Raw genomic sequence first — 18,997 nt, 5'->3', positions numbered from 1 at the left:
GATTCTGGTACATTGTGTCTTTGTTCTCATTGGTTTCAAAGAACATCCTTATTTCTACCTTCATTTTGTTATTTACCCAGTAGTCATGCAGGAGCAGGTTGTTCAGTTTCCATGTGGTTGTGTGGTTTTGAGTGAGTTTCTTAATCCTGAGTTCTAATTTGATTACATTGTGGTCTGAGAGACTGTTATGATTTCTATTCTTTTGCATTTGCTGAGAAGTGTTTTACTTTCAATTATGTGGTCAATTTTAAAATAAATGCAATGTGTGCTGAGAAGAAAGTATATTCTGTTTACTTTGGATGGAGCATTCTGTAGATGTCTATTAGGTCTGCTTGGTCCAGAGCTGAGTTCAAATCCTGAATATCCTTGTTAATTTTCTGTCTCAATCTGTCTAATATTGACAGTGGGGTATTAAATTTTCCCACTGTTATGTGTGGAAGTCTAAGTCTCTTTGTAGGTCTCTAAAAACTTGCTTTATGAATCTTGGTGCTCCTGTATTGGGTGCGTACATATTTAGGATAGTTAGCTCTTCTTGTTGCATTGACTCCTTTACCATTATGTAATGCCCTTCTTTGTGTCTTTTGATTTTTGTTGGTTTAAAGTCTGTTTTTATCAGAGACTAGATTTGCAACCTCTGCTTTTATTTTATTTTATTTTTTTCTGCTTTCCATTTGCTTGGTAAATATTCCTCCATCTCTTTATTTATTTTGAGCCTATGTGTGTCTTTGCACATGAGATGGGTCTCCTGAATACAGCACACTGATGGGTCTTGACTCTTTATCCAATTTGCCAGTTTTGGTCTTTTAATTGGGGCATTTAGCCCATTTACATTTAAGGTTAATGTGTTATGTGTGAATTTGATCCTGCCATTATGATGCTAGCTGTTTATTTTGCCCATTAGTTGATGCAGTTTCTTCATAGTGTCAATGGACTTTACAATCTGGTATGTTTTTGCAGTGGCTGGTACCAGTTGTTCCTTTCCATGTTTAGTGCTTCCTTCAGGAGCTCTTGTAGGGCAGGCCTGGTGGTGACAAAATCTCTCAGCATTTCCTTTTCTGTAAAGGATTTTATTTCTCCTTTGCTTATAAAACTTAGTTTGTCTGGATATGAAATTCTGGGTTGAAAATTTTTTCTTTAAGAATGTTGAATATTGGTCTCCACTCTCTTCTGGCTTGTAGGATTTCTACAGAGAGATCTTCTGTTAGTCTAAATGGCTTCTCTTTGTGGGTAACCCAACCTTTCTCTCTGGCTGCCCTTAACATTTTTTCCTACATTTTAACCTTGGCAAATCTGATGATTGTGTGTCTTGGGATTGTTCTTCTCAAGGAGTATCTTTGTGGTGATCTCTGTATTTCCTGAATTTGAATGTTGGCCTGCCTTGCTAAGTTGGGGAGGTTCTCCTGGATAGTATCCTGAAGAGTGTTTCCCAACTTGGTTCCATTCTCTCTGTCACTTTCAGGTACACCAATCACACATAGATTTGGTCTTTTCACATAATCCTATATTTCTTGGAAGCTTTATTCTTTTTTTTTTTCACTCTTTTTGCTCTAATCTTGTCTTCTCACTTTATTTCATTGAGTTGATCTTTAATCTCTGATATCCTTTCTTATCCTTGATCAATTCAGCTACTGATACTTGTGTAGGCTTCATGAAGTTCTCGTGCTGTGTGTTTCAGTTCTATCAGGTCATTTATGCTCTTTTCTAAACTGGTTATTCTAGTTAGCAATTTGTCTAACCTTTTATTGAAGGTTCTTAGTTTCCTTGCATTGAGTTAGAACATGCATTTTTAACTTGGAGGAGTTTATTACCCACCTTCTGAAGCTTACTTCTGTCAATTCATCAAACTCATTCTCCATCCGATTTTGTTCCCTTGCTGGTGAGGAGTTGTGATCCTTTGGAGGAGAAGAGGCATTCTGTTTTTTTTAATTTTCAGCCTTTTTGCACTGGTTTCTCCCCATCTTTGTGGATTTATCTACTTTTGGTCTTTGAAGTCAGTGACTTTAAGATGGGATCTCTGAGTGGACATTCTTTTTGTTAATGTTGATACTGTTCCTTTCTGTTTGTTAGTTTTCCTTCTAACAGTCAGACCCCTCTGCTGCAGGTCTGCTGGAGTTTGCTGGAGGTCCACTTCAGAACCTGCTTGCCTGGATATCACTGGTGGAGCCTGCAGAACAGCAAAAATTGCTGCCTATTCCTTCCTCTGGAAGCTTCATCCCAGAGGGGCCCCCACCTGATGTCAGTCAGAGCTCTCCTGTGTAAGGTGTTTGTTGGCCCCTACTGGGAGGTGTCTCCCAGTCAGGATACACGGGGGTCAGAGACCCACTTGAGGAGGCAGGCTGTGCCTTATCAGAGCTCAAATGCTGTGCTGGGAGATCCACTGCTCTCTTCAGAGCTGCCAGGTAGGAACATTTAAGTCTGCTGAAGCTGTGCCCAGAACTGCCCCTTCCCCCAGCTGCTCTGTCCCAGGAGGTGGGGGTTTTATCTATAAGTCTCTGACTGGGGATGCTGCCTTTTTTTTAGAGATGTTCTGCCCAGAGAGGAGGGACTCTAAGGAGTCAGTCTGGCCACAGCGGCCTTGCTGAGTTGTGGTGGGCTCTTAGTTTTTAACCAAAATGTTTAAAGGTAAAAAATAATAAATTATTAAAATATTTTTAAAAGCTTATAGAATAAGGGTATAAAGAAAAAATATTTTTGTATGACTGAAAAATGTTTGTTTTTAAGCTAAGTGCTATTATAAAAGAGTCAAAAAGTAAAAGAAATTTAAAGTTTGTAAATTAAAAGCGTTACAGTAAGCTACAGTTAATTTTTCATTGAAGAAGGAAAATTGTTTACAAATTTAGTGTAGCCTAAGTGTGTAGTGTTTATAAAGTCTACAGTTGTTATCATAATGTCCTATGCCTTCACATTCATTCACCACTCACTCCCTGACTCACCCAGAGCAACTTCTGGCCCTGCAAACTCCATTCATGATAAGAATTTCATACAAGTATACCGTTTTATAATTTTTTATATTGTATTTGTACAGTAACTTTTCTATGTTTAGTTATATATAAATACACAAATGCTTCCCATTGTGTTACAGTTCTCTATAGTATTCAGTACAGTGACATGCTGTATAGGTTGTAGGTTAGGAGCAATAGATTATGCCATACAGCCTAGGTGTGTGGTAGGCTACACCATGTAAATTTATGTAAGTACACTGTATGATATTCACACAACAAAATCATATAACAATGCAGTTAATGTATCCCCGTTGTTAAGCGATGCATGACTGTATATAACATTCTCAAGTACATTAACATTTTCTAAGACAGTCCATTGCTAGGCCATACAAAGCTCTCAATAAAAGTACTGAAATCATACAAAATGTGTCCTTTGAACATAATGGAATTGTATTAGAACTCTTGAGTCTGCATGATTGTGTCTTTTTAGAGATTTGTTCATTTCATCTGAGTTATTACAATTTGTTGACATACAAGTGCTCCTAATATACAATTATAATTTTATTTCTGTATGATTGGTAATAATGTCTTTACTACTATATCTGACTTTATTATTAAAATGTGAATCATCTCTTTTATGGGAGTTCAGTCTAGTTAAAAGTTTAGTCATTTATTTGACATTTTGAAAAAGTGCAATTTTGGTGTTGCTTATTTGCTTTATTGTTTTTTACACTCTATTTTGGTTATCTCAGTAGCGATAGAAATATTCAGTAGAAACCATACTTTAAGTACCATACAACCATTCTGTTTTTCACTTTCAGTAAGGAAATACTTGCATTCTCATGTTTATTGTAGTATTATTCACAATAGCCAAAATATAGAATCAACCTACACGTCCATTGGTGGAAGAATAAAGAAATAAACACATTGGTATACAATTCGGCATTAAAAAAGGAGGGAATCTTGTCATTTGTGACAACATAGAAGAACCTGGTGGATATTACGTTAAGTGAAATAAACCAAGCAGAGAGTGTTAATTACTACATGATCTCACTTATATGTGGAATCTAAAAAAGCTGAAATAATAGAAGCAGAGAGTAGAATGGTGGTTGCTAGAGCCTGGAGTGTGGTGGAAATGAGAAGATATTGGTTAAAAGGTGCAAAGTTTCAGTTACATAGAAGAAATAAGTTCTGGAGGCCTATTTACAGAATGGGGACTACAGTTAATAATGGACTGAGTATTTTTAAAATGTTAAAAGTAGATATTGCTGAGTAGATATTAAATGTTCTCATAAAAAATAGTAAGTATTGATGTAATGGATATATTAATTAGCTTGATTTAATAATTTCACAATGTAAACATATATCAAAACATCAAATTGTACACTGTAACTATATACAATTTTTATTAGCCAATTACACTTTAACAAAAATTGGAGAAATTAATTCGTTTTTAAAAGCAGTAAGTGGAGAGTTAAATTTTACCAGGATCATAGTAAAAAGCAAGTGTCACAGAGTGGTGGAGCAAGAGAACAAGCAGGTGAGGGGTATATGCAAGGCAGTGAGTACAGTGATTGTAATATTTAAGCTGACTACATCTATGCCAAAGAGGTACTGATTAATGCATTAGGGACAACTAAGGGAGACCTTCTGATTACATTTCACAGGTCTCTGTCTTTCACTCCACCTTAAGAGTTATATAATAAAAATTACATTAGGACAAATTCTAGAGTCATGGTTATAAAAAGTAAGAGCAACAAATATTTATTGAGTGTATCCTTAAACTGGAATCCATTCCACAAGTACAGTAGAAGTTGACACAGATGTATCAGAAAACTATTAAATATAACATGCATCAGAAAATAAATTCAGGTATATGGACAGATTCTCCATATCAACCATGTTTGTAGTCTGTGATTGATTGTGTATCCCGTGGAAAAGTGAAAAACAAGATTTTATATCAACCAACATAAGACACATGGAGGTGCCATGGTAAAGTTCATGCAGAATTACAGAAATTGGGCAGTAATACCTTCATGAAGGAAATAAAATACTGTTCATTCTTTTCTACCCAAAGTCATTTCTTCTTTTTCATTTTACATGTATTTATTTGTTTGCTTTTATTACTGTCTTTACTTTTATTTAATAAATCTTTATAGAACAACTGCCATAAATAATATTATAGTTTCCTATGAACTGTGAAGGATATAAAAATGAATCAGTTACTGTCCCACCCTAATGGAGTTTACAGTCTAGTTGTTGAAATCACATCTATCTACACATCTGAAATCCACAAGTAAAGATTCTAAGTACAAAGTTTTACAAGTAGTAAGGAGCATGTGAAAAGAATATGGCCGTTTCTTAAAAATCTAAACATGTACTTACCGTATGACCTAGCAATTGTACTCTAGGCCATAAACCTCAGAAAAATAAAAACTTATGTCCACACAAAAAGCTTACACACAAATCTTCATAGCAGTTTTATTTGTAATAGCCAAAACCTGAGAACAACCCAAATGCTCTTCAATGGGTATACAGTTAACCAACTGTGGTACATTCATATCATATAATACTACTCAGTAATAAAAAAAGAACTAACTACTGACAAACACAACAACTTGGATAGATCTCAAGAAAATTATGCTGAGCGAAAAAGCCAACCTGAAAAAACTACATATTGTATAATACATTTATATACCATTCTTGAAACAATAAGAATTATAAAGATGGAGAGCAGATTAGTGGTTGCCAGGGATTAGAGACTAGACACAGGGGTAGGGAGGGAGCTGGATGGCTGTCGGTAGCATGATGTAGCCTTGCGAACAATCTGTCTGTATCTTGGTAATCACAAGAATCTACATATGTAATTAAATTACATAGAACTAATTACACACACACCTACACCTACACACACATATATAATTGATCGCATCCTAATAAAGTTAATGGATTGTCTCAATGTCAACTTCTTCATTGTAACATTATACTACACCTAAGCAAGATCTTACTATTGAGGTAAACCGAGTAAAGGGTACACAGAATCTCTGTGAATTATATCCTACAGTTATATCTTAACCGTATCTGAATCAATGACTATCTGAAAATAAAAATATTAATGGTAAGGAAGTTCAGAAAAAAAAAGATAGTACATCCACTTGAGGAAGTAAAAAAAGGCTTCATGGAAGAGACGACATTTGAGTTACACGATAGATCTTGATATAATCCAGCCACTCAGTGGTTAATAAGGTTTATCATTTTTTAAAATTGAAGTGAAAAGTTAGAATAAACCCTCACAGTGACAGACTACTTTGATAAATATGTTTCAGAATTACTCCAATAAAACTTTTTGTAGAATCAGAAATTTTTTAAATGAGCACATTCTGTTGGTCTAATTTTGTCATTTCAAAAAAAAAAAAAAGGTATTCAGCCTATTATAATCAAATACCATATTTTTAGAAAGAATGTAGTTTCGTTATAGTAACAGTTATTATTACTATCTTTTCTTGAACACCTACTAATGTTCCAAGAACTGTGCTAAGCACTTTTTAAACATTCACAGCTTTATTTCTACAACAATCATTTGAGCAAATATCATCTCTATCTTATGGGTGAGATTATAGGCTTAGATAAATAGTAACTGGTTTAATTCGCTCAGTAAGTGTAAAATCTGGGATTACTTCTAAAAATTAATGTGTAAATAATAATAAAGCTATGTTTTCTACATAATGTAAAAATAAAAGAATCATTCAACAACATTTATTGAAGGACTGTTGTATACAAAGTACTTTACTAGGTGCTGTAGGAAGAAAGAAGATATAGAAGAGAAATTGCCTGCCCTCTTTAAAAAAATAATAAATATTATAATCGCATCTTCTTACCTTTATCCAATGAAACAGTTAACACAGACATGCCCAAGAATGATAAAACCCTTTGGAAATTACTTTTCAAAAGAAGTTATCATTTTAGAAATGTAATATTGTATTATCTATTTCTCTACGTACATGAAGTTTGAACTATTGTTCATATTTTCACTTTGACCCAAACTTCCAATCCTCAAATCCTTTGTAGAAGGAAATATCAAAAGTATTTCTCTTAGGAATAAGATGTCATTGTAAAATTAAGCTTTTAAAATTTCTTCTTAATTTAAATTGATCCAGGTGCGTTTGCAGAGGGCATTCCTCAAATCATGCATCATAAATTTTGTTTAGTTTGGAATACAATCTCCAGAAATTTGAAAAATACTAATAATGATGTAAATCAACACGAATTAATTTTTAAAAGCCATTTGCAAGGATAAATTGTATTCTTTTGGTTTTGCAAGAGTCTAATTTCAGTTCTCATTATTACATATCTAGACATCCTTCTTGATGTCAGGCTTCCCGATAGCTTCCTACAGCGTGTGGGTGCCACCTAGCGGCCTACCTACAGAATACACTGAAACAAGGGGAATCCATTTTTAACACAACCCTGAGAGTAGTTTTAAACGTACTTACATCCTTGCTTAAAATTCAAGGTTTTCCTCAATTTTGTTTTTTCCCAGAGCATTTTGTTAAATGAAACAAAAATAGCTTTCGTAAAATATTTAACACTATCAATTCACGTCAGTTTTCATATTTTTGCCAAGAGCCTAAATTTTATCAGTTCATACTCCAATGTTATTCAGATCAATAAAGTCAAATTTTTCCTCGCAATACCGGTTTTCAAGGTAATTATTGTACAATATAGAATTTATATGAGTAGCTATATACAATGAAGAAAGACTTGGTGAAATCTCACCATTAACACGCCGTACGTCATGGTACCAGTCCTAACTTCATTATGGTCTAGATTACTTAAAAGCTGTGTCTCTTAACAGCTCAGTAATAATTTACCACAACTAAAATCATGAAGGTGGCCAATATTACACTTTTGCTCTTCAGTTTTGTTATCCAGGCAGTTAGCAATTCAGTATCACACTAGATGCAGCAGTGAGGCACTTTCCAGGATATTTTCTCTATATCTTTCCATCTCAGCCCAAATGAGTCTAACAGGACGATTAGCCATGCATGAACTGTAAACACAACAGCAAGGGGAGAAAAATATCTGCAATCGTCTCAAAATAGAGGTCTGAACCCCAGTTTAGTTGCATCACTAGACTATACACTAACACCTGGATCTCATTCCCTTCAAGGATTTGCTATTTGGGAAAGTCTTAGATGAATAAAACCTTTTCTGCCAATTGTTTGAACTCTTCATTCCCTCCCATTCCACAGCACAATTATTTTACTACATAGGCATGCTGATTGTTATTAAATTAATTTTCATCCTAGGCTCAAGTTTTAAAATAATTTATAATAAATTGACTAGTAACATTTTCCCCATCTTCCCCTTCTTTGTGGATTATCATACCATAATGTCAAGCAACTGGGTGATTTATATTTTATTGTTATATATTGACATCCTCAGTAACACAATGTTAAATAAATATTTGCTTTAATTCGCTTAGAACAAGTACATTGCATGATGTTTGTATAATTATTATAGGTCACAAGGAAACAGAATCTTCTTCACATTTATCATAGTAAGTTGTTTGGAAATGAAAAGAAAGATATATCTTGGCTTCTTTCTGGATTTCCTTAACTTAGTTCCCATACTTCCTAAATGATGAAGTGATTGGTATTCAGCTGTCTTTGCTTGATCTTTCATAATGAATATGATCATTTCCCATATTCCACTAAGAAAAAGAAAAACACCGAATACTTTTCTGTGCCAATAAAATGTAGGGGATGTTTTTCTTCTTATATTTTCTTTCACTCCTTGTTCTGCACCTTGAAAATGGATATTTGCTGAAATGAGAGGAGCTCAGGAACTGAAGAAAAGGAGTTCTTCAAATTGTATATATGCGTTACAAATTTGTGTCGACAAGTCAAAATTCTGACGACAAAACTTCTAGAGAACAAATGAATGCAGGCTGTAATGTAATATTGTATTATCTACTTCTCTATGTACATAAAGTTTGAACTATTGCTCACAGATGACAGAGCTGATCTGGCAGAAGCAGGATGCTTATGTGTGGAACAGAGCTGGGAAGAAAATATATGCATCAAGCAAACAGTTTAGTGAGATCAGTCAAATCTAGCTGTTTTGCAAGTCTTCTTCTCCAATTCTGTATCTCTAAAAATGGCCTATACACACCCCCCCCAAAAAATGTGATCTGTTCCATTAGGCTTTTCTCTCTTAGATACCAGTTTTGGAAGTAATCCAGTCCCGTAAGGCCGTAACTCTAGTATAAACACCAGGCTTATTGGGTTTCGCACATTCATCTCCCCAGCTCACTATTCCAGCAAGGTACCAGATATCTCTAGCATCTGAACTAACCAGTGGTCCTCCAGAGTCACCCTAAAGGAGAAGACAGAAATTAGTAATTCATAATTCAGTTCATTACAGAGGAATTGGCTATTTTTCTAACTTAAGAACATAATGAAAGGGGTAATTTTCAAAAGTATTCAGTGTGTTCGCATGCATAAGTGATTTTCTCCATTTATGTCAGTTATCCACCTAAAAGAGGAACTCCAATACCTTGAAAACTGATGTAGCCTCAAGGTTCAAAACAATGAGATTGAAAGCTCCATCTCTTTGAAGAACTGTACTCTTAACTCACGTGATACATCTGACAAAATAACTCCCTAGTTATTTTGTCTATATTCTTTATTAGTGTAACATAACCCCCAAAAAGGGAGTGAAGAGTCTATTACTGATTAAAAAATAACAATAATAAAATAAAACTTAAAAAAAAAAAAAAAAAGACATTAGAGTCAGACACCAGGGTTTCTCTCTCAAGTTTGGCCTTTCCAAGCTGGCTAAAACCTTTAATTTATTTATCTGTAAATGCTCCTAATAATACCTCCCTGTGATGAGTACTATGAAGATGATGTAAGACAGTGAATGTAAAGTGCTTAGTCTAGCAAAAGGCAGAACTTAGGAAATGCATATATAAAATCACAAATTCTAATTATATCCTGCAAACTCTGGAATTTTGCTTCTTTATATGGCTTCTAATAACAAGGTACTGGCTGATTATCCCTCAAGATCCTGGAACCTCTAATTATTGGCCACCCATTAAGTATTCACACTCTATGAAGTTCTTAATTGATTAAAATATTATTGCATTAATTCGTATAATTCTTGTTTAATAAAAACATAGAACTAGGTTAATTTTTTCCAGGTTATTAAGAAACCTGAAACTCAGAAACATTAAGTAATTTGCTTGAGATCACGTGCTAATCAGTGGCAGACCTTGAATTTGAATCCAGAGTGATCTAATTCAGAAGGCCATGCTTTTTTCCCTACATTATGCTAACTTCCTTGTGAATTTTCTTTTGTCCATTTAAAAAATTAACATCATAGTAAATTTGGAATAATACATTTGTGATTTTAAATCTAACCAATAAGCATTTACTGATACCCTCGTAGATAGGAGGAGATATAAAAAGAGTATTATAAACACGTGGATCTTGTCCTCTAGGAACCCGCAATCTGCTTATAGAAATAAGATATGCCACATAAAGCTATTCGAAAATAAATAATTTTGATAATAAAATCCCAAGTCTATATGCAGGCAGAGAAAATCAGGATAGAGAAATAGAAGATACAAGAGACAAGAAAGCTTAAATCAGCATAAGAGACAGGAACAAATGAGTCTGAGAATAAATAATTCTTTTAAAGAGATAGCAGTGTATCTAATAGCATTACAAGCTGAAAGTAAGGTGATGTCCAGTAAGTATCAAATATAAAAAAAAAAAAAAAATAGAGTCTATTCTACCAGCACTAATTAGCACACATTTGATTAGTGAATGGCAGAGTTATGTCAGAAGATGGAAATTATGATCGTTTATATGTGCTTTTTTTTAGGCAAGGGAGCCAGAATAATGGCAGTAGAATTATAAACCGCAGAAGAAAAGGAAAATCCTTTCAACTCAGCTATTGCACAGGCAGACAACTCTAGGGCACTGGTTTAAGAAAACGCCTGAGTTCCTGTTCCCAAAACTCCCTCCCCAGAGAGATGTATCCCAGCTTTGTATCAGTTTTAGGTTGTGTTTCTCTCTGCTCAGGACTACACTTCCCTGTGTATGTTACCTTAGCACCAGCAAACCTATGTTTCCACATTATTGTTTCTGTGCATTCTAACATACCCCCAGTAAGCCACCAGACCTTGGGCATTCTGCCTACCTACACTGTGCAAGCTACTTTTAAAGGTACAAATTATTATATTTGTTAATTCTTCAGTTAAAAAGTTGCATAGCTTTGGAGGGACCAGTCTGTCTCTAACCCCATTTGTCTCATTAATCCTGTTATTTTCAGTGAATGGTTTAGTGAGAAACAGAACAGGAAGTGTATTCAGAAATGTGCATATCACAACAGAAACTTCTAAAATTGGAAGTAGGAAGCCAAACAGGAAGCCGTGGAAGTATTAAGACACAAAGAAATGAGAGAACAGATTAGAGTGTTAACAGAAATAATAGAGGCATAAGAAATAAACATGAAAGATATGGTAAAGTGGGAAAATAGTCTAGGACTTAGCTGAATACATGTGGAGGAAACATAAGAGTAAAAAAAAAAAAAAAAAAAAAAAAAAACAAACTCTAAGAATAGCGAACCCTAATAATATGAGCGAGAAACTTAAAAACCCAGGCAACATTTCATGATACCTGTTAAGTTTCAAATGGCACATATACAATTTTTCATTTCGTATTTAGAACTTAAAATATATAAATAGAGATCACTTTGAAGTAGGTAGAAATGTAAGACTAAATATGGGCAAGAGTTGAATTCTGGAGACATAGATTTGGCACTCATTAAGGTGATAGCTGAGTTCAAAGAAAAGATGGCTTCTTCAAGTGAGAATATAGACAGCAGATAAAAATTTTATCTGAGATCTGAATCTTGAAAATAGCCAGGTGGAGAGAGAGAGAGAGAAAGATTAATCAAAGGATAGAGCCAGCAATGAGTAGATGGAGGAGGAGGAAAGAAATCAGCAAATTTCAGAATTACGAAATTCAAACAAGGGATATGTTTTAGAAAGACAAGGTCGCCAAATACCACTGAGATGAGAAACAGTAGGAGATTCAAGGAAAAATTTTTACATATGAGGTTATTAATGGTTTTTGTGATATTAAAATATAAAGAGCAAGGCAAGTGGGAAAAATTGTGGATGCTAGACATGAACATTTTTTAAACGGAGGCTGGGCACGATGGCTTACACCTGAAATCCCAGCACCTTGGGAGGCTGAGGCAAGTGGATCACCTGAGGTCAGGAGTTTGAGACCAGCCTGGAAGCTAGGAAGGAATTTTTCACCAACGTGGTTAAACCTTGTCTCTACTAAAAATACAAAAATTAGCTTGGCATGGTGGTGATTGCCTGTAATCTCAGCTACTCGGGAGGCTGAGGTGAGAGAATAGCTTAAACACGGAAGGTGGAGGCTGTAGTGAGCAGAGATCGCACCACTGCACTCCAGCCTGTGTGACAAGCATGAAACTCCATCCCTGCCCCCAAAAAATGGGTGCCATGTCTTTCCAGAGATAAGAAAGTAGAATATTGTAATCACAGAGCAAATTTGGCTTCTCTTCTGTAGCTCACAAAGTTTGTAAAGAGTATACCTCTAATATCACCATCAAAATGGTATTTTTGAATGGGGACATTTTCAGATGAAAGTATATAACATCTGGGATTAACTTCAAAATAGATTTAATATTTTGGTGGGGGAAGGGGATGAGGGGATTGTGTCAGGGTATGTACGGATAACGTAAGGTTGGCCATGAGTTGTAAATTTTTGAACTAGGTGATGAGTACATGAAAGTTCCTTATTTTATCCTCCCTATTTTTGAATACTATTGAAATTTTTATAATAAAAATTATAAAATAAAAGATTAAGAGGGCGTACATCTGTTCCTCTGAAATTTTTAGGAAGGACATTACTATGGAGACTATAGAAAGCGAGATAGTTGAATAAAGAACATAACGGATGATCATAAATGTAAAAGTAAAAGTGCATGATGTTTTCAACAGTTTCAGGAAAGTTGGAGGCAAGTAGGATGATGATGATTAGGACAAAAGAAGGTCTAGCATAATATCTAAACCACCAATGATTCTATGACCATCAAGAAGACAAATAAAATACAGGTTATTCTCATTATTCATAGTAGTTGTGTTCTATGAAGTCACCACAAACACTGAATTAATGATTATTGAGTCCTTGTTCTTAGGAGAAATACAGGGTTGGTTTTCCAGGAGACTCTGGTCACATTTTTGTCAACTGCTCAATACATAAACAGATTTCATGCGTGTTTCTGTTTAAAGACATTCTATTTAATATGCACTGTTGATTCATTAACATTAAACTCACAGTAAACACTGCTATAACTTATAACTAAACAAAGCTTACCAAATATACATATTTTCTCCATATGGCACATCACAACCTTCTTGCACTATGCTTTGACACAACACTTGGGGACTATTTTAAACAGCAAAATCACCAGCAAAGTCATAAAAATGTGAAAAATGTAGTACTATGTAGACCAAGAAAAGGACACTTGTTTACAGTATGAGAACTGAAACAAAAAGGCATGGTATCATATTTTTCAACCTCAGGTAAGAATATACTCATTGAGTAATAAGATATTTTGCCACTCTGTGCATGCTTGTGAATGATCATAAAAGTGCCTTGAGTATTGATTTGGGGGTTACAAATAAATATTAGTGAGTAGGTGAATTTGAAAATATGAAATCTGCAAATAACAAGGATCAAGTATATTTTCAAGTGCATCTTTTAAGTTGAATTCATTTCAGGAGATTGAACTACAGAATCAATTTCAGTTTTTAGGAAGGAATTTTTAGTAGAGTGTGGTAATGGGACCAATCTACTTTGTTCCGTGTGTTCCTCTAGGAGCAATTAGGGCCTCAGAGCAGAAAAAGAAACACAATGAAGTGAGTCTAAACTTGAGAATTTGTCAGAGTATAAACAAAGGTCAATTGAATAAAATAATTTAGTGTAGCAAACTGAACATTGCTAAAACGACTAACCCAAAGGTAAAAGTTGGTAAAGAACTATAGTGATGCCAACAGTGAATTAAATGAGGTGGAGCAAATGAAGGCAATACACATACAGTGTTCATGTGAAAGCATGAAAAGAATAACATAAAAAATTGAAAAAAAAAAGGTTAGAAATTAATGGTACCATTTTGTGAATACAGATTAGAAAGCACACAGAATAACATGGAATTCTAAAGAGAAATATAAGGCTTTGAAAGCACATTAAACAAAAATTCTGTCAAATCACAAAATGAAAATTATAAGAGCATTTAGTGACACATACAAGGAACCAGTTATTGGCCCCCTCCATGATTTTGTCAGTGATGCACACGAAGACATAGAGGTCAAAATTTTTGTATCCACCAAAGGTACAAAATTGGTGGCACTAGCCAAACATTGGAAAACAAAACCTGGCTTCAAAAATATGCAAATGCTCCAGACCAATATGGAATAGACTTACTTATTCTTTTTTCCCCAGCTAAACACAACTAAAACAAACCAAAAAATACCCAGACATTACAAATAAAACAAACATAAAAAGACTGAAAATTAGAGAGAAGAAGACAGGTAGGTTCAGAAATACAGGACAAAAGGAATGATACAACAGTGAGCGCTCTGAATTTTTTTTTTCTTCATATAGCATGGACTTGAAACTGAAGAAGTCAGCAAACTGGCAACCTGCCAACAAGTGCAGGTTTTTTAAAAGGCTCCAAGAAAATCCTGCTCTCCTTAGTAAAACAACCAATAAGAAGACAACTTGGGAAAACAGCAAATCCGGGAAGACAATAAATCCCAACTGAAGAGGCTTCCACGCTTACCAGGCTGTAACAAGGCCCAATTCCCTACGAGATTGATGTCAGCATATGCTGAACAGGGACCAGGTGCAGTGGCTCACGCTTGTAATCCCAGCACTTTGGAAGGCTGAAGCAGGAAGATGACCTGAAATCAGGAGTTTGAGACCAGTCTAGCAAACATAGCGAAACCCCGTCTCTACTAAAAATACAAAAATTAGCCAGGCGTCGTGGTGCTCGCCTTTAATGTCAGCTACTCGGCTGAGGCAGCAGAATCACCTGAACCCAGGAGGCAGAGGTTGCAGTGAGTTGCAGTGAGCCGAGATCACACCACTGCACTACAGCCAGGGCAACAGAGAGAGACTCCACCTCAAAAAAAAAAAAAAAAAAAAAAAAAAGGAGGATACTTAAAAATATATATATATATATGCTGAGTGGGAAGCATGAACTACCAACCAGTAAGAGGAATAACTCTCCCCATCTACTAGAACCATCTCTGAGGGGATGTAGTGGGAAGTCAAGTCTCACCACTGCCAAGCAGTAATGAAATCACTACCCCATGATGTCAGTGGAGGCAAAAGGGGAGCAGTAACAAAGTACCTTCAGCCAGAGTGTTATCAGAAGAGGCCTAACCTCCATGCAGTAGTAATGAGGCATTAGTCCCTCACCTGAGTATCAAAGGAAGTTGAGTGGGAAATGAGGCAATTCCTTCATACATCCCCCTCCCTCTGCATCGCAATGTCTGCTGAGGCATGGTTAAACAGAAAATTTAAATAAGGTCTAGAGTTTTAAATAATAATAATTTAATTTTTTCAAATTATTATTTCATTATTTAATCAATACTAAAACAAGATGACCGACTAGATACAGACAAGAAGACCTTCTCCCAATGAAGGACCAGACCATCAAGAAGATTGGCACACTCTGAACAAATTTTCAGAAAGAAGGCATTGAGAGTGGATGGAAGGAGAATGCAGACCCCAGGCTGAAAGGGGAGGCAGCTGGTAACCCTGCACAGGGTTGCCAAGCACCAGAACTTGTTCCTGGCCTGGAGAGGCTCCTGGGGAAGGGATGAGTTAAATGGTCATGGAGTGGTCAACTCATACCACAGACCTCCAGAATCTTAGCTGCCAGAGACCCCTCATCCCCCATGGACTTTTGAGGTGGCAGGGAGAATGGCCTGGAGAGTTGAAAGAGACTGAATTCTGGCCTGCACGGAATCCACAGGGTTTGGCATGAGAATGGCTACAGCAGAGCATGGCCATGGGTGCCCATCCCCCAAAGCTCATCATACATCTCTAGGTGGATTTAGTCTTTGTTGATGGACAGACCTGGACATCACAGGGCTCTCTTGCTTGTGGGATGGGAACAGCCTGATGTGAGCCCTCGCTTGTTGGCTGGCCTATGCCAGAGGCCCTGCCTGGCCACACAAATTTGCATCACTGCCTCAGTTGCCCAGCCAAGGCATTTTTTGAAAGCCTCAACCATTGCTATTTTGGTGGCAAACTCTGCCTAACAGCTGGAGAGCTACTAAAGGCAGATCCCTGTCAGTGAGCACCCACCAGCATGCACTCACTGGCAGCCTCCACATGCTGCTTTGCTATCATGCATTTGCCTGCAGCCTCCAGCACTGGTGCATGCATGCACACTGACCCCATCACCACCCCACCACCAGCACACATGTCTGTGCAGGACTTGCCACTAACCCACCGCCAGCACATATGTGTGCATAAGGACCCTCACTGACCTACTGCCACCCCGCCAAAGTGCCTTTGCCACCACAGTTTTGTTGCCAGTGGACCAGGAACACCTCATTCCCTCCAACACAGGAGGTAGTTAACCTCTAGGGGCTAAAGAAAATAGCCTCAGACCTGGTCCCAATTTCCCAAGGTTACAGCCTGGTATAAGCATGCAGCCCAGGAGTGCGGAGCTAAACCTCGGACCCCTGAAATCATCCAAAAGTGAATGAAATTAACTAAGCACAACTAATACCACAATCAAACCACAAAAGGCATTAAAGAATATTAAAGTAAAAAGCTCCATACAAAAGACAACAACTTCAAACACACAGAAGAGAAAGAACCAATGCAAGAACTGTGGTAACTCTAAAAGCACGAGTATCTTCTTACCTCCAAATGACTGAACTAGCTCCCCAGCAATGGTTCTTAACCAAACTAAAACGGCAGACATGGAATTCAGAACACGGACGTCAATGAAGATCATCGAGATTCAGGAGAAAGTCGAAACACAATCTAAGGAATTTACGGAATCAATAAAATAATACAAGAGCTGAAAGATGAAATTGCCATTTTAAGAAAGAATCAGGGCCGGGCGCGGTGGCTCACGCCTGTAATCCCAGCACTTTGGGAGGCCGAGACGGGCGGATCACGAGGTCAGGAGATGGAGACCATCCTGGCTAACACGGTGAAACCTCGTCTCTACTAAAAATACAAAAAGATTAGCCGGGCGTGGTGGCGGGCGCCTGTAGTCCCGGCTACCCGGGAGGCTGAGGCAGGAGAATGGCGTGAACCTGGGAGGCGGAGCTTACAGTGAGCCGAGATCGCGCCACTGCACTCCAGTCCGGGCGACAGAGAGTCTGTCAAAGAAAGCAAGCAAGAAAGCAAGCAAGGAAGGAAGGAAGGAATCAAACTGATCTAGAGCTGGAAGGAAGGAAGGAAGGAAGGAAGGAAGGAAGGAAGGAAGGAAGGAAGGAAGGAAGGAAGGAAGGAAGGAAGGAAGGAAGGAAGGAAGGAAGGAAGGAAGGAAGGAAGGAAGGAAGGAAGGAAGGAAGGAAGGAAGGAGGGAAGGAGGGAGGGAGGGAGGGAGGGAGGGAGGGAGGGAGGGGGAAGGAAGGAATCAAACTGAAGGAAGGAATCAAACTGATCTAGAGCTGAAAAACTCACTACAAAAATTTCATAATACAATGGGCAGTATTAACAGCAGAATAGATCAAACTGGAAAACAATTTTAGAACTTGAAGGCCAGTTCTTCAAATCAACTCCGACAAAGAAAAAGAATTTTTTTAAATGAGGAAAATCTCCAAGAAATATGGAATTATATAAATATGCCAAATATACAACTCAGTGGCATCCCCAAAAATGGGAGGGAGAGAGAGAGCAAGCAACTTGGAAAACTCATTTATGAATATTACTCTTGAAAACTTCCCCAACCTTGCTGCAGAGGTCAACATCCAAATTCAAGAAATTCAAAGAACCCCAGAGATATAACATACAACACACCCATACTCCAGACACGTAGTCAATCAGATTCTCAAAGGTCAACATGAAAGAAAAAAATCTTAAAAGCAGTAGAGAAGGGACAGGTCACATACAAACGGGGTGCTATCAGGATAACAGCAGAACCTTCAGCAGAAACGTTATAAGCCAAAAGAGATTGGGGACCTATACTCAGCTAGCATTCTTTTTTTTTTTTTTTGAGACGGAGTCTTGCCCTTGTCACCCAGGTTGGAGTGCAATGACACGATCTCAGCTGTCTGCAACCTCTGCCTCCCAGGTTCAAGCAATTCTCCTGCCTCAGCCTCCCAAATAGCTGGGATTACTGTCGCCCATTACCACAGGTGGCTAATTTTTGTATTTTTAGTAGAAATGGGGTTTCACCATGTTGGCCAGGCTGTTATATTTGGCATTCTTAAAGAAAACAATTATAATCAAGAATTTCATATCCAACTAAGCTAAGCTTCATAAGGGAAGGAGAAATAAAATCATTTTCAGACAAGCAAATGTTAAGGGAATTTATTACCACCAGACTTGCCTTGCAAGAAGTCCTTAAAAGAGTGCTAAACACGGCAACAAAAGACCATTACCTGGCCAAGCATGATGGCTCACGCCTGTAATCCCAGCACTTTGGAAGGCCGAGGTAGGCAGATCACCCGAGGTCAGGAGTTCAAAACCAGCCTGGCCAACATGGCGAAACCCCATCTCTACTAAAAATACAAAATTAGCCAGGTGTGATGGCATGTGCTTATAATCCCAGCTACTCAGGATGCTAAGGCAGAAGAATCACTTGAACCTGGGAGGTGGAGGTTGTAGTGAGCTAAGATTGAGCCTTTGCACTCCAGCCTGAGCAACAAGAGCAAAAGTCTGTCCCCCAAAAAAGAGCCATTACCTGACACCATAAAAAAGAAATTACATAGCCCACTGACACTATAAGCAACTATACAATCAAGCCTATAG

At 37.1% G+C, this 18,997-nt stretch overlaps 1 protein-coding gene across 1 annotated transcript in view; it reads right to left on the bottom strand.

Annotated features, from left to right (window-relative positions):
• Window positions 1-8,364: 8,364 nt before the first annotated feature.
• Window positions 8,365-18,997, bottom strand: part of LOC105463616 (transmembrane protease serine 11E) — a 50,187-nt gene continuing 39,554 nt past the window's right edge. Inside the window, exon 10 of the mRNA XM_011710824.2 lies at window positions 8,365-9,320. Within this exon, the coding sequence (XP_011709126.1) occupies window positions 9,159-9,320 (162 nt within the window). The 3' untranslated portion in view covers window positions 8,365-9,158. The remainder of the gene's footprint in view (window positions 9,321-18,997) is intronic.

This window comes from Macaca nemestrina, chromosome 3, assembly GCF_043159975.1.
Source record: "Macaca nemestrina isolate mMacNem1 chromosome 3, mMacNem.hap1, whole genome shotgun sequence".
Taxonomy (NCBI): Eukaryota; Metazoa; Chordata; class Mammalia; order Primates; family Cercopithecidae; genus Macaca; species Macaca nemestrina.
This window is presented reverse-complemented; position numbering and strand designations above follow the sequence as displayed.